Source organism: Cetorhinus maximus, chromosome 10, assembly GCF_964194155.1.
Source record: "Cetorhinus maximus chromosome 10, sCetMax3.hap1.1, whole genome shotgun sequence".
NCBI lineage: Eukaryota > Metazoa > Chordata > Chondrichthyes > Lamniformes > Cetorhinidae > Cetorhinus > Cetorhinus maximus.
In genome coordinates this window covers 102214733-102232067 of record NC_135888.1, presented here as the reverse complement: position 1 = coordinate 102232067, position 17335 = coordinate 102214733, and the positions used below count along the sequence as shown (strand labels likewise).

Below are 17335 nucleotides of genomic sequence, written 5' to 3'. Positions count from 1 at the left end.
TGGGCCGGACACGATTGAGGGCCCTGTCAACCATCGTGGGTGGAAAACCTAGGTTAAGGAAGAAGGAAGACACGTCAGAAGAACTGTTTTTGAAAGTGGCATCATCAGAACAGATGCGACGGAAGTGAAGGAACTGAGAGAAAGGGATGGAGTCCTTACAGGAAGCGGGGTGTGAGGAGCTGTAGTCGAGGTAGCTGTGGGAGTCGGTAGGCTTGTAATGGATATTGGTGGACAGTCTATCACTAGAAATTGAGACAGAGAGGTCAAGGAAGGGAAGGGAAGTGTCAGAGATGGACCATGTGAAAATGATGGAGGGGTGGAAATTGGAAGCAAAATTAATAAATTTTTCCAGGTCCAGACGAGAGCATGAAGCAGCACCAAAGCAATCATCGATGTACCGGAGAGAGTTGTGGGAGGGGGCCGGAGTAGGACTGGAACAAGGAATGTTCCACATACCCCATAAAGAGACAGGCATAACTGGGGCCCATGCGGGTACCCATAGCCACACGTTTTATTTGGAGGAAGTGAGAGGAGTTTAAGGAGAAATTATTCAGTGTGAGAACAAGTTCAGCCAGACGGAGGAGAGTAGTGGTGGATGGGGATTGTTCGGGCCTCTGTTTGCAGATCCTTAAATGTTCCAGGGTCCACAGAAGCTGCATGTATGGCTCCTCAGGGACAAGGGCTACCCGCAGAGGACATGGCCGATGATGCCCATGCAGCAGTGGCAGACAGCAGCAGAGTGAATGTATAATGAGGTTAATGCTGCAACTTGCAACTTGGTGGAGCAGGGGATGCTGTAAACAAGGTTCCAGTGTCTGGACCGGTCTGGTGGAGCCATGCAATATTGTCCACAGAGGGTGCCACGCATCATCGTCACCTGCTGTGCCCTTTACAACCTGGCACTGCAACAGGGAGAGGAGCTGGTTGAGGAAGAGATGAAGGAACTGGAGGTCTCCTCTGATGAGGAGGACGTCGACAAAGATGTGGGTGAGGAGGTCTTCGAAGTTGACGATGAGGCCCTCACACTGGCCTGATGAGGCATGCGTTTTTGGGAGGCCCTCAGAGCTGCCAGATTTGTGGAGGATGATGATGACATGCAGTGAAGAGACAACATAGATCCCCACATTGCAGTCTGGCTTATGGCAATGCACATACCCTCTGTGTTGATGCGCCTGTCATGGAACCGGAGGCCTTAATAGTCGCTCGATTGCAGGAGGATGATGACAACATGCAATGAGGACACTCTATAGCTCTTCACATAGCCTCTGAGAATATTTGACTCCTGTCTGGCCAAGGGCTGCTTGCCTGCGCTTTGCGATCAGGCTCATATCATAGAGACGCAGCCACGAAACTTTAAAAGCATCTGGTTCTTTGCCCGCCTTCAGCACCTGACCCCTTCAGAAGCACAGCATCACTGGTCACAGATGCTGAAGAGATGGGGGTCAGACCCTCCTTGAAGGTGCTGAGAGCATAGAGAGAATGAAGGTATTCTGTGGCGCCTGCCCACAACATTCTGGCAGCAATGACAAGCACCATTGAGGTGCAGGCAACATGCATGCATCCAGGGAGTGTGAGGCTGGACCATCACTTTGGGCTGAAGGCTGCACAAAGCACAGGAAGAGGCCCTGAGCTGAGTCCAGCATGGCTGGACTTTAAATATGGCACCCAGCATGGTGAAGCAGCAAGGTGATGGCGTGGTGGACCACCAGCCTGTTTATGCCCTCTTGAAGTCTATCATTAACCTCCTCATGGTTCACAATACTTCCAAGTTTTGAGCCATCTGCAAATTTTTAAATTTTGCCTTGTACGCCCAAGTCTACATCATTAATGCAGACCAAGGAAAGCAGTGGTCCGAATAAAATCTGAAAGATAACCACTTACCACTCTCTCTATTGCCTGTCATTCAGCCAACTATATACCCTTGCTGCCACGGTCTCTTATTCCATGGGCTTCAACTTTGCTGACAAGCCTCAATGTATATAAAATAATAGCTAAAATAAGGTACGTATTTATTTAAAAATAAGGCAGAATATTAAGACTAGGCAAAAGTATAACTTAATGAAAAATAAATTCATAACAGATTATGCAAAAGATTGATAAAACGCCTTGATTAATCTGGCAGACCATGTGGTAGAGATGCTGACTTGTGCAGGATTCAAGGCACAGTTGAACACTACACTGGGAGGTTTGAATACTAGAAGAATAAGCTTAGGTGGGCCAAATTATCTTTCTTCATCCTGAGCTTTTCTTTTGCCAATTGCTGCACTATATATTTTTTCCTTCCTCTGCTTAAAAGAAGCAAATTGAATAGAGGTAGAGTTCCATATGCATTGACATCTCAGTCATATAAACGAGTAGCTATTCTTTATGTGGGAGGCACGATAGTGAGTTTTCAGCATGCTATTTTATCCCAGGAGACAACAAACCCGAGTCTGGGTCTGATCTTCACCTAATGTTTACAATGAGGGCTTTTGCAAGGTTCCCATCACATCAGAATTATAAGGCAACATGGAGGAGGTTGAAAGAGAACACAGTCAACATTGTTTGAAAATTAACTTTTGGAATCTTGAACTTGAGTATTGATGAAAAAAGAGACATGTCTAAGCTTTTTGTCTTGCACTCATCAGGATACTTCAGAAGAATACCAATATAAGGGGAAACAACAATTTATACTGTATGTGAGGAGAGTGCTGACTGGTTGGCAAGTGGTGTTGTCATGGGGAATGTGCCAGTGATGATGATTGACAGTTAACTGTTTGCAATTTAAACCAGGCATCTTGACCCTGATTGGTCAAGGCATTTCCCTGAGGAATGAGTCAGCAAATGGCTGTCACTTGCTTTGTTTAGCTGAAACAGGCGCAATGCGCATACCCAGCCTACCTCAGATTACCCTGGTATCTCAAAAATTTGAGCAACAGGTGAAGCTTGCTGTTTCATGCTGTTACTATGCATTAACAACACGAGTGGTATTCACCACTAACAGGATGCTGCCATCAAGCCAAAAAAATATTCTGCCCATCACAAAAGGGTAACATGGTATATGAATTTCAGTGCCAGCGTGATGTTAGGTATAGAGGCCATATGTCCCAAAGACTGGTGGATCTTTTCAAACAGCATGTCCCAGCCACTGTTCGCAACGAGCAGGATACAGGCCGTACCCAAACTTCTGTGCTTGCAAAACTCAAAACACAGGGCAGAATTTTGCCCTTGGATGGCGTGCGGGCCCCACCGGCTTGGCGGTGGGCGGGTAGCTGACTCCCGCCACTGAAACAGGGCCCACCGCCATTTTAAGTGGGCGGGCCAATTAAGGCCTGCCCAGCGGCATCCCTGACGGGAAGCGTGTATGCGCTTCCTGTTGTTGGGGGTGGTGGGGGGGGGAGGGATTCCCCATCTGTCAAAGTGTGCTCTTTCGCAAAGTCCTGTTTCAGGGAAAATACTGACAGTGTCAAAAACATTAAACATAGAAACATTAAAAAATTATTAACATGTACCCCTCATGTAACAATGTCACACGAGTTGGGACATGTTAATAATGAACACATACACTTTATTAATTTTTTACAATATGGACATGAAACTTCATCCCGCCAGTGGATGAAGTTTCATCAATAATCTGGAGCTCGCTGGGGCTCCTGGCCTGCCCGCCAGCCTTAAGGTTGGACGGGCAGGTCTTTAATTACTTTAACTAGCCTGTCAATGGCTTCAATTGGCCATTGACAGGTCGGCGGGCGGACAGCTGATTTCGCCGTCTGCCCACCTTCCTAAAAATTTAAATGGATCGGGATGACGTCGGGGATTCCTCCCGACATCATCCGGCGTCATTTTCCCCTCGGCGACCGGAACCTGCCCCCAAATCGCTGAGGGGAAAATCCTGGCCACAGTGTCCAACATTAGATGTGATTCTGTGATTGGACAACATTTGCTAAATAATCCTCAATGTGCTAAGAATTACACTGACAACCAATTTAAGATGGTCAGTTATGTGTACTGGAAGCTACATACATTGATACCCAGGACCCTGTTCTTTGTGTACAGAAAGAACATGTACACTGTTTCCGTTAAACAAGTGACAGCCATTTGCTGACTCATTTCTCATTGCCTTGACCAATCAGGGTCAAGCTGCCTGGTTTAAATTGCAAACAATGCTTGACAGCTAACTGCCAGTCATCATCACTGGTGCATTCTCCATGGCAACGCCACTTGCCAATCAGCACTCTCTTCACATATACTGTATAAATTGCTGTTTCCCTTATATTGGTTTCTTGAAGTGTCCTGATGAGTGCAAGACAAAAAGCTCAGACATGTCTTTCTTTTTAGCAATACTCAAGTTCTGTACTACCAAATGACTATTTGAATTGTGAAATATTGATTAAAGGAGTATAACACGTTTTAATACACAGGTCATTTGGGACAAAAATAATGCCTTTTCTAAAAAGCGCTGATAATTGTTTTGTTTTTCAGCAATCATTCTCTAATTAAATGCATATGCCCCAAGGATTCCTGTCCTTGTTTTCTGTGGAATTGGCAACTGCACTCCCATAGTCTTGGCTTCTAATAGGGAGGCAAACATCCAGAATATATTAAATCAGTTTTTATCCATTCCCAAAATATTGTACAGAATAATTAACAAAATATTTACCAACTTTGGAGGGAACCTAGTTCATCTTGTATAGAGATACCATATTGTTTTGCAAACCGTAGTAAAATAAGACAAGACCTAGTTGGAGCTGTACCTTAAAGATTTGAATTTAAGTTTAGCTCAATGGTGGCGCTCTCATCACTAAGTCAGATGGTCATGGTTTCAAACAATCTCTAAACTTCAGCATGTCATCTAGGCTGACACTCCAGTTCACTACTGATGGAATGATGCATTGTCGGAGGAGCCGTTTTCAAATGAGTTATTAAACTTAAGTCCTGCCTCTCCATTAAGATGTCTATGTAACAAATAATTACATTTCAGAGTATTAAACTGGCTGTGAGGATGTGAAACACATTATGTACGTACAAATTCGTTCTTAGAGAGAAAAAGCCAACTGAACTCTGCAGGAAAGATTAGCCCCTTGAAAATTTCGAGGTTTTCAATTGGAATCTAAGCTTCTGAACTTTCCAGAAACTGGTCACTTTAACTAGATAAACTCACAATTAACTCATCCAAGTGCTAAGCTGATTGTACAAGGGATCAACTGTAAAGCTGACCCTAATTAACTTCTATGTATCTCATGACTTGTGTGGAAAACAGAGCATCATGAAATAACTCTTCAAAAATCAGTCACCAGTAACAGCAAAGTAATTCCACAAAGAGAAAGGGCTACTTTGTGCTTATCCTAAACTTCAGTCTGTTCAAACAATTAAAAGAAAAAGAAAATCGGGTAATGTCTTCACTTATTAACTTATAATATGTTTCCTCTTTTAAAACGATGAATAAAATTATTTTTGAAAATATGTTTTAAATCTTCAAAGTATTTTGAAGTACAATGAATAAACAGATGAAGATATATTTAACTGTATTTGTTAAATGACTAGCATATACCCACGCTGTTGCTCAGGATTAAGTTACAGGATGTGCAAGGTCAGTTGCACTATTCCAGGTAACAAAATGTATGTGAGCACACTTAATTCAAATTCTAACACTTGCAACTTTTAGTGCAAAATGTTTTGAATTATCAGCAGCAGACTGTATTCTTCCAAATTGGAATGCTTTCCCTGTTGACCCAAATGCTATTAATGGCATGTTCTGTGGTCATTTTAAGGATTATTCCTCACAGGCACACTGAAGTCAACCACAGGGTAATTGCTTCTCTATAGGTTGACAGCTGGCAGTAAATCCTTAGTTCCTCCTGAAGGTCAGAAATTAGCAGAAAATGACTAGCTTTCACTCTTTGAGCTTTGCATCTATAATAAAGAGTAATTTTTGAAGTGTGATGAATTCAAATACCCGGGGAACAAGAACATTTGAAAAAATGTATAAAGGAAGGCCTGGCAGCCTTGGAAAGGCTGCTTGCAATGGCTGGGAGAAGGGTTCTGCAGAGGGGCAATGTTGGTGACGCAAGTCCGGAGGGTAGGCCATCGGGGAAGGCCAGGCCAGAGGGTAGGCCAGCCGGGGCAGTGTGCCCCTCATTTTTCAGACAAGTGCCACCTGCCATCCTGGAGGAGGTGGCAGAGCAGCGGGAGGTCCTTCTTCTGAGGGATGGGAGGTGGAGGCCCCCCCCCACCTGACGAAACGTGTGTGGGAGGAGGTGGCCGAGAGTGTTAGCTCCCATGATGTGGTGTAGCGCACATGGCTCCAGTACCGCAAAAGGTTCAATGATCTCCTGTGCTCGGGAAGGGTGAGTACCATGTTATCTCAAGTCACTTAATGCAGCGTTCACCCTTTCCCCTAACGCCACCCCTCCCACACCCCCACCAACTCTGACTACAGTAATGTCATTGAATCCCACACGGCATGGATCCCTCGCTGGGTGTGCCAGCAGAGATTGCCCATGCCCAGTTCGCCCTGAGAGGGTTGAGCTAGGATATGTTCTGCATCCGCAGCATGTGTGACACTGACACCCAGAGTACAGAATGGGTTTGAAAGTCAAGGGTCTGCACCTAGTCAGAGTGATGGAACTGCGAAGCATGTCGAAGTCAGGGTGCTGAAATGCTGGAAGGGGAGCTTCCAGTTGGCGGGGCACCAATCCATCTTCTGGTGTTTGCACTTCACGTGCTTGTGCCTCCTTGCTTAGCAAAGTGGCACCTTACGGTGCCACATGTGAAGGAGGCAGCATTTGGGCGATTCGGGCTGGGGGTGAGGTCAGCCCTGGCTTGTTTGGGTGAGGGTGTGGCACCTGCGGGGTGACAAAGAACTGGAGTCCTGCAATGTCCCACTCTGGCTGGGTTGGCAGGGATGCGATGGGAATTCAGGTGCAGGCTGGACTAATCAATGCTCCTCTCTCCTTTTCGGGGAAAGACTGCGCACAATGCATTGGAATGAATGCGGACTGGTGGAGGGCAGGCCCAGTTGGCCATCCTTATGGCTTTCGAGCAGCAGGCCATGGACCTTGAGAGGTGCCATGCCTCCAGGTCCATCCCAGGTGAGGCTGGGGTGCCACAAGGAGGTATGTTTGACGAGCAGTCAGGTCACCATGTGTGTCACAGAAGCCATGGCATTGCTGAATTCTCCGTGATTGAAGTTAGCAACATGGGTTTACCCTTGATTATGGAAGGATGAGCGCATAATGTTCTGGGGGAGCAGCATGCAAGTTGACATTGTCTGCACTGTAACTAATCAAATGTCCTTTTTCTTCCTTTCAGCATCACCGGAGCAGGGCCGGGAGAAGGAGACAGAGGGCTCACCTCTCACCCCTGAAGCCCCCGAGCAAATGCACTCTCCAGCGTCACACCATCTCAGCCAGGCAGGCACCAGCGCAGATACTAGCACTTCAGTGGGAATTAGATCTTTGACTAGTGTCCCGGGGCACGGTGGTGACGGCACTTCATGTTCGCTTGAGGTACGGGCAGAGACAGACAGTGCCCAGGGTGCCGGCAGTTGGAGGACTGCTGGGGACCAGGTACTTGCTTGGTCGATGGCTGATGATGTGCCTCTGGAGTTGTCCGTGAGGCAGTGAATGCTGGAAGTGCAGCAGGGCATGTGGGACGATCTGACAGAGATACATGAGACTATGCGTGGCATGGTGCCCGTGCTGGAGGAGTCCATGCAGAGTATCACCGATGCAATGGGCCTCATGGCTGAGCGCCATGCCTCCTCCATGGCGAGAGTGGTGACTCTCGTGGAGAGGCACCTCCAGAAGAACAATCAGGTCCTCCTGGGGTTGCGCTCGGGCCTGCAAGCCCTCACAGCAGCATTGGTCACAGCTGGTTAGTGCCAGTGTGGGAGATGGATTGGGCACCAAGTATCCCAGTTCGGTGCCCATCCATCTACGCGGAGCAGGGAGGTCCGAAGTGACCTCACGTCAGTGCAGCAGCTGCCTGCCGTCTCTGCGGGCTCCTCTCAGGGCGCTCCAGATGAGGGCAGCAGCTCCTCCGCCCCTCTGCCAGTGACCGTGGCATCTGATGAGGCTGTGAGGACTGGGGAGAAGCCAGCGGTGGAGCTGGCCGCTCCCTCCCAGAAGGGGCCATCAAATGCTCCGCGGGCCAGGGGACATCCGCCAAGGTCATCGAGGCCAACGGGACAGCACAGTGAGCGGGCTGTCTCAGATGCCAGCGCTAGTGAGGCAGCACCTAGACGTAGCACCTGTAAGTGTAAATTTAAGGTACCTTAGGCACACCACGGGTTTCTCACTGGTGCTTTATGTTGGCCCATAGTACTTCATCGAAGACTTGGTGTGATGTCCAACACCATTTTTATTTTGCTTTATGAATTACTTTTGTTTACTCAATAAATTTTGACATGCTGTCATGCCTCAGGGTGACTCCTTACTTCTGCATGTGTTCGGGAAGCCATGATGTTATGAGTGAGTTGTGTGGCATTGAGCTTTATTGACAAGGGCCTTAGTTAATGTTATTATCCAGGCTGATATAGCACTCAGGAATTGAGTGTGGAGCCTGCAGCCCTGGTGTGTGTTGAAGGTCCATCTGTGGTGTACTAGCTGAAGGTTCTTTGGATTAAAGCCTCCCGGGTGTCCCTGCCTCCCTGGAGTATGCCCGGGTCAGGGTCCACCTCCTCAGCGTTCTGTGTGTGCTCATCCTCGGACTCTCTGCTGGACTCATCGTGTGTATGCGGAGCAACTGCATCCATGTCTTCCTCGTCCACTGCGTCGCCCCTTTCCAGCGCCAGATTGTGGACAGCGCAGCATGCAACCACTATCAGCGACACACGATTTGGGGGGGGTATTGTAGTGTGCTCCCTGAGGGGTCCAGGCATCAGAAGCGCATCTTGAGAAGACCAATGGTTCTCTCCAACACAGCTCTTGTGGAGGCGTGGATCCTATTGTACCGCTGCTCAGCCTCTGTTCTTGGATGGTGAAGAGACATCATGAGCCACTTTTTGAGGGGATAGCCCTTGTCATCCAGCAGCCATCCATCCAGCTGGGCTGGAGCACTGAAGAGCCTCAGCATCTGGGGGTGTCTGAGTATGTAGGCATCGCGGGAGCTGCCTGAGTATCTTGCACAGATTTGCAGAACCTGCAGCTTGTGTGCCTGCAGCACACTATCTGCACATTCATGGAGTGGAAGCCCTTCCTGTTGACGAAGGCACCGGGCTCACTTGCTGGCGCCTTGATGGCCACATGTGTGCAGTCGATTGCACCCTGGACGCAGGGGAATCCAGCAATTGCTGCGAAGTCTCTGGCTTGCTGTGTCTGATTTGCCTGGTCCCAACGGTAGTGGATGAAGGTCAATGCACGCTTGAACAGAGCGTCTGTCGCCTGCTTGACACAAGTCTGGACAGCTGATTGGGAGACTCCGCAGAGATCACCCACCATCCCCAGAAAAGAGCCGGAGGCAGAGAAGTTGAGGGCAGCTGTGACCTTTAGCCCCACAGTCATGGAGTGCCCACCCACACAGTTTGCAGAACCTCAAGGCCTATCATCTGACAGATGGAGGTGACTCTCCCTTGAGAAAGGGAGCCTTCTTCGGCACTGGACCTCAGACATATTGAGGTAGCTGCTTCGCCACCTGTAAACCCTGGCAGCAGGATATTGGCGTCTTCTGCGGCCGCTTCTGCCTTGCACTTCCTGTTGGCCCTCCACTTCTTGTGCCTGCGCCTCTCCTCCCAAAGCAGCTACCTCAATATGTCTGAGGTCCAGTGCCGAAGGAGGCTGAATGTGGATTCCTGGCCTCCTCCCCCTTCTGGCCCTCCTTTCCTCCTCAGAGGAGTTGCCTCCAGTGGAGAGCACAAGTCCCATTCCCAGGTAAGGGAAGGCTTCCTGAAAGCTGCAGGCCCCAGAAATGATTTCTACTGTAGAGTCCTGACCAAGGCTTTTACTCCTGTCCTAGCAGCTGGTGTGAGTTTTGAAGTCTTCCTGCTCACTCAGGCAAGTAAAAATCATTTTCACACTTAAATACCTCAAACATCACATTCGCGACCCCACTCATCCCCCTTATCCCGCCCGTGGATGAGGTATATACAAATGTCTCCTACCCGCCTACCCGTTGTGCCTGTGCGACGTCCTGAAGATTGCATGGGTTGCAAAAAATCGAGATCGATTGCTGCCTCAACGGCTTTAACTGGCCCGTTAATTGATGGCGGCCGTGCATTTGAACTTAAAGCGCACCCGCCTTCCCAAATATCGCGATGGCGCGCGGTGATGTCGGGACGCTTGCCCGACATCACCTCGCGTCATTTTACGTGCGGGCATGTGGAGCCTGCCCCCGCATGCCAACAGGAAAATTCTGGCCCAACCTTCAGTTTGAAGACTTTAAAGGAAATATATATTCATACAGATATCTTGGGGTGACGGGGGTGGGAAGAAGGGTAAAAGCCCTATATTTCTGTGGGATTAAAGGCTTGCAGCAACACTTCAAATCAGATGCACTTCATAAACTGTGTATATTGGCAACAATAATTCAGGAAAGTAATGGCTGGCAGAATTTGAAGAACACTGGGCAGCAAAATTTTCAGACAATGATATCGAAATGTGCATGGTAGGCATCCCACATAATCTTCAATAAGCAATTCTTTGCAATTCAGTATTGTTCTTTATGGGCGGCGAAGTAAGTTATGGAACAGTAATAGGAGAAAAACTTGAACTACAACGGTGATCAAAAATATTTTCACACCAGTTGAAATGCCCACTGATCAACCAAGACATTTTTAAACATAGCAAATGTCATAAAATAAATTCATGGCCTCCTAATTCTAATATTGTGACTATACCTTCTGTCTTATTTCATTACGTAATGTTTCAAAATGCCAGTTATAAACAGAGATGAGCAAAGAAAGTTAAATTAATAAACTATGTGAACATATAACTGAGTTTCTGTATATGCAAACTGGCAGATATTACAAATGGGTGCAGAGTACAGATGAGGTAATGTATGTTATGAAGTAGATAAAATAACAATGGTTAGTTATCAATGACTTTACAATACAGATTGCCAGTACTTACCATTTTCATTTGAATTTGCTGGAAACAACATTAAAGGCCTCTGGCTACATAAGGGAGGCTTACACTCAAAACTCTTTTTCTGTGCAGAATTCAGTGATAGATTTGGTTGAATTGTGCCCGTTTCTGGTTCCATTTGGAAAATCTGTGGATGGTTTACAAAGAAATCTTCACATACATTCTGAACTTCAATATTGGCCAAAAGCAGACTCCTACTCCCAGAGTTATTAGTACCTGTAAGAGCTTACCCCCTACCAGTCCTCACCCCTTCCCCTGATGGGAGTTGGCTCCAGTAGTGCCAGACATCTACCCTTCATGTATAAGCCTAAACAGTAAGTGTCAGCATGCTAATCGACAGGAGGGCATTTCAGTGTCAAGTCTATCCTTTTTTTATTCTTTCATGGCACGTGAGAGTTGCTAACAAAGCCAGCATTTGTTGCTCATCCCCAATTGCTCTTGAAATGAGTGGCTTGCTAGGCCATTTCAGAGGGCAGTTACAAACCAACCACATTGCTGTGGATCTGGTGTCATGTGTAGGGCAGACCAGGTAAAGATGGCAGATTTCCTTTCCTAAAGGACATTAATGAACCAGGTGGATTTTTACAACAATTTTTTAAAAAAAACGTTCTTGGGATGTGGACATCACTGGCTGGGCCAGCATTTATTGCCCATCCCTAATTGTCCTTGAGAAGGTGATGGTTAGCTGCCATCTTGAACTGCTGTTGTCCACATGGTGTAGGTACACCCACAGTGCTGTTAGGGAGGGAGTTCCAGGGTTTTGATCCAGTAACAGTGAAGGAACGGCAATATATTTTCAAGTCAGGGTAGCAAGTGGCTTGGAGGGGAACTTACAGGTGGTGGTTCCCATGTGTCTGCTGCCCTTGTCCTTCTAGATGGTAGCAGTCGTGGGTTTGGAAGGTGCTGTCTAAGGAGCCTTGGTGGGTTCCTGCAGTGCATCTTTGGATGGTACACACTGCTGCCACTGTGCTTCGGTGGTGGAGGGAATGAACATTTGTGGAAGGTCTGCTAATCAAGGGGGCTGCTTTGTCCATGATGGTGTCAAGCTTCTTGAGTGTTGCTGGAGCTGCACTCATCCAGGCAAGTGGAGGGTATTCCATAAAACTCCTGGCCTGTGCCTTGTAGATGGTGGATTGGCTTTGGGTAGTCAGGAGGTGAGTTACTCGCCACAGGATTCCTAGCCTCTGACCTGCCCTTGTGGCCACAGTATTTATATGGCTAGTCCAGTTCAGTTTCTGGTCAATGGTAACCCCAGGATGTTGATAGTGGGGTTTCAGTCATTGAATGTCAAGGGACAACGGTTAGATTCTCTCTTGTTGGAGATCGTCATTGCCTGGCACTTCTGTGGCGCAAATGTCACTTGCCACTTGTCAGCACAAGCCTGGATATTGTCCAGGTCTTGCTGCATTTGGACATGGGCTGCTTCAGCATCTGAGGAGTTGCAAATGGTGCTGAACATTGTGCAATCATCAGCGAACATCCCAATTTCTAACCTTATGATGGAGGGATGGTTATTGGTGAAGCAGCTGAAGATGACTATGAAGGAACAGTGATATATTTCCAAGTTAGGATGGTGTGTGGCTTGGAGTGGAACTTCCAGGCGGTGATGTTCCAATGCATCTGCTGCCCTTGTCCTTCTAGATGGTAGCGGTGGTGGGTTTGGATTAAACCAATTATTAATGATTCCGTAATTATTGTTTGAATAATAAATATGGAATAGAATACTAGTCTTCTGAAGCAACCATCTGGTTCACTAATGTTCTTTAGTGAAGGAAATCTGCCATGTTCGCCTGATCTGGCCGATGTGTGACTCCACATCCACAGCAATGTGGCTGACTGTTAACTGCGCTCTAAATGGCCTAGCAATCCACTCAGTTGTATCAAGCCAAACAATGGGTATACGCCACATGGACTGTGGCAGTTCATCATCACCTTCTTAAGACAATAAATGCTGGCCTTGCCAGCTATGCTCACATCCCAAGAATTGATTTTAAAAATCTATTCACTGCATTTATTGCTGTAGTTTCCAGAATTTACTTCACAACACAGAAGTTCAAACAGGTAAAACAGAATAATCTGCCTGTAATCTTTAAATGTACCTGAGCAAGTTGGGTAATGATGTTGTAAACCCTATTCAACTACTCAATCATAGGCTAAGGGCAGAATTGTCCCAGATTTGCATAAAGTGCATTAGCGGGTGGTAAAAAAGACGTTGTACCCGCCAGCTGCAATGGCGACTTTTTGCACCGTGTCGTCCCATTCCCGGTGTGTCACCCATTAGCGAGATGCAAAGCGGGTTCACGCCTGCCTCCAGTGGGACTGGTGTTCACCATGGCGGACACCATCAGATGATTCCACTGCACTTTCACAGCGGCCTGAAACAGAGTTCTGACCTTTTTGCTGTATTGTCCAACCTTGCTCGCCATAACGCCCGACACCAACGGGGCCAGAAAATTCTAGCCTAAGTCCTTCTTTTTTGTCAATTTTTATTTTCCAGCTGTGGATTTTTAATCTGGTTTTTCATTTCACCCAGTGCTACATAAAATGTACAAGGCATCACAACTGTATAGTACAGGCTAGATAGATCTGCTGGGTTTATTTGTCTGATGGTTTTGTATGATCATAATAGTGTCAAAGGAAAGCAGAATCTTTGCAGAGTGTTTTATTTGTATACAACAACAATAATAACAAATAAAAACAGAAAATGCTGAAAGTATTCAGCAGGTTTCCAGGATTTTCACTTTTTATTTTGGATTTCAAGCATCCGTAGTGTTTTGCCTTTGTAACAGAAATAACGTGCTAGTAAGTCAAATATATTAAGGAAAGTTCAGAATCTGAATGATCTCAGACATGGCTCGTTATCTTCCTGTGGATCATCTGGGACCATTTGAAAATCTTGTCCCACACCCTCACAATTAGGTTTCTAAGGAAACCTCCCTAGTAGGTTTCACATTACCATCTTCCAAATGCAATGCTAAAATTGTACTGCTGAATTGGACAAAGAACTCTGCTTGCTAAATGGCTCATTTTAATTCAGACAGAACAGGTGACAATGTACACATTCTCCCAACACTAGCATGAATATAGTTTTCAAAGTTTTCAAGATATCCATCGTACAGTTTAGACTTTTCTTTCTTTTTAAATGCAACGTTGCATCAACTAATTATGCTGTACCCTTCTCAACTCAAACTGGTGTGAGATGCCTTATTTAAGGATCTAAGCAGCAAAATTGAGTAATGAAGTCAATCATTTTTAAACCAGATATTTTTCAAATTTACAGTTAAATGACACATATAACAACGTCATGAATTAACTTTTAAATTGTTCAGGAAATTATATTTGTTAACAGGCAAGAATTTTTCTCTATATATACTGAAAAACTTCAATGAATACAAGACCAAGACATGTGAAAACAGCTACATGAGATATGCAATTAAAACTTCTGGAAACACTCAGTATCTGTAGAGAGAGTAACAGAATTAGCATTTTAGGTCAAGGATCATACATCAGAACTGGGAAAGGTTGAAGATGAAATAGGTTTTGAGCAAGGGGTGTGTGGGACAAAGACAAAGGGAAGGTACATGAAAGGATGTAAGCGTTATGATATGGCAGATGGTATTTGTCAGGCTGACCAAAACCACAAGGGAAACTTGGCCACGCTATCACAACAATTTTGCAATTTGTATTTATTACGAGAAGGCTTGTGCATTGACGTCAGAAGTAATGTCTACTACCACCTTTAGAGAATTTAAAGGTTAAAATTAAAATGTTTATTAACAAAAGAACAAACTTAAACACACAAGATTACAGTTACACAGTTATAACATTTCCCAAAATTTCTACTTAACCAGACTCCCAACTACATAGCCCCTTTAAGACAACAGTCCAAATAGATTCCAAATATATAAAGTTATCAAGCAATTTTGTCACAAGCACCCAGTGCACAATGGGCATCCAAAGGCTTTAAACACAACTTTGGTTACTGGAACAGCAAACTTCTGCAGGGTGGCTAAAGGCTATTTCTCCAAGTCTGTTTCACACAGTCACCTTTCAAGATCTCACATGGCCACAGCTCACACAGCTTTCCATCCTTCTTTAAATTTATTTTATCCCTTTTGATTTGTAAATTCCATTGTTTCCACTTGTCTTTAGGTGTTACTTTTCCTCGAATATAAAAAACTTTCATGTTCTCATTATGGCCAGCAATTTTGGGAAAAATCAACCTTGCCTTATTTATCTTGCCAGCTGTAAACATTTTTCATGTCCCTTTGAAAATCAAACACTTCTCCACTTACCTAGAACTATAGAACCATAGAACACTACAGCACAGAAAACAGGCCATTCGGCTCTTCTAGTCTGCGCTGAAATATTATTCCACTAATCCCATTGACCTGCACCCAGTCCATAACCCTCCAGACCTCTCCCATCCATGTATCTATCCAATTTATTCTTAAAACTTAAGAGTGAGCCCGCATTTACCATGTCAGATGGCAGCTCGTTCCACACTCTCACCACTCTCTGAGTGAAGAAGTTCCCCCTAATGTTCCCCCTAAACTTTTTCCTTTCACCCTAAAGCCATGTCCTCTCATGTTTATCTCTCCTAATCTAAGTGGAAAGAGCCTACTCGCATTTACTCTGTCTATACCCCTCATAATTTTGTAAACTTCTATCAAATCTCCCCTCATCCTTCTACGCTCCAAGGAATAAAGTCCTAACCTGTTTAATCTTTTCCTGTAACTCAACTCCTTAAGACCTGGCAACATCCTAGTAAATCTTCCCTGCACTCTTTCAATCTTACTGATATCCTTCCTGTAGTTAGGCGACCAGAACTGCACACAATACTCCAAAGTTGGCCTCACCAATGTCTTATACAACCTCACCATAACATCCCAACTCCTATACTCAATACTTTGATTTATGAAGGCCAGTATGCCAAAAGCTTTCTTTACAACCCTGTCTACCTGTGACGCCACTTTCAGGGAATTATGTATCTGAACTCCCAGATCCCTTTGTTCCTCCACACTCCTCAGTGCCCTACCATTTACTGTGTATGTTCTACCTTGGTTTGTCCTTCCAAAATGCAACACCTCTCACTTTTCTGCATTAAATTCCATCTGCCATTTTCTGGCCCATTTTTCCAGTTGGTCCAGATCCCTCTGCAAGCTTTGAAAGCCTTCCTCGCTGTCCACAACGTCTCCAATCTTAGTGTCATCAGCAAACTTGCTGATCCAATTTACCACATTATCATCCAAATCATTGATAGAGACAACAAACAACAGCACAGATCCCTGAGGCACACCACTAGTCACAGACCTCCAGTCTGAGAAGCAATCATCCACTACCACTGTGTCTTCTCCCACACAGCCAATTTCGAATCCAGTTTACAACCTCTCCATGGATACCAAGTGTCTGAACCTCCTGAACTAACCTCCAATGTGGGACCTTGTCAAAGGCCTTGTCAAAGTCCATGCAGACAACATCCACAGCCTTTCCTTCATCTACTTTCTTGGTAACCTCCTCGAAAAACTCTACAAAGTTCGTTAAATACGACCTACCACGCACAAAGCCATGCTGACTATCCTTAATCAGCCCTTGGCTGTCCAAATAATTGTATATCCGATCTCTCAGAACACCTTCCAATAGTTTACCTACTACTGACATCAGGCTCACTGGCCTGTAATTACCCGGTTTATTTTTGGAGCCTTTTTTAAACAACGGAACAACAAGAGCTACCCTCCAATCCTCCGGCACCTCACCCGTGGCTAAGGACATTTTAAATATTTCTGCCAGGGCCCCTGCAATTTCTACACTAGTCTCCTTCAAGGTCTGAGGGAATATCATGTTAGGCCCGGGGGATTTATCTACCTTTGTTAGCTGTAAGGCAGCAAGCACCTCCACCTCTTTAATCTCTATATGTTCCATGACACTACTGCTTGTTTCCCTTCCTAAAAATGCAAATTTCATTCACACTGTATCTGTTGACCTCACCCTCATTTCACTCATCTCCATTTCAAATGCCTCTTTTACACCTCACTCCTTTGATAATTTAAACCTTGCAGTCTAATAGTTTCTAGTTTAATTAAATGAGCCACACACACACACACACACACACACACACACACACACACACACACACACACAAACAAACCTGCTTTAAAATATCCCACAATAATATTAGGGAAAATATGATAGTTTCTTGACGTAAGACAGGAGAGATTGAATGACAAAAGAGTTTGTCTTACAGGGTCAGAGAGAATGGTGATGGGGCAAAAAAA

At 45.5% G+C, this 17335-nt stretch overlaps 1 protein-coding gene across 6 annotated transcripts in view; it reads right to left on the bottom strand.

The window, feature by feature from the left end:
- LOC144685895 (rho GTPase-activating protein 26-like) overlaps nucleotides 1-17335 on the bottom strand; it is a 272264-nt gene that overhangs the window by 58203 nt on the left and 196726 nt on the right. For all 6 annotated transcript variants that reach the window (XM_078550900.1, XM_078550905.1, XM_078550903.1 and 3 more), the window contains one exon: nucleotides 11046-11187. In XM_078550900.1, coding sequence (XP_078407026.1) covers nucleotides 11046-11187 — 142 coding nt within the window. The remainder of the gene's footprint in view (nucleotides 1-11045; nucleotides 11188-17335) is intronic.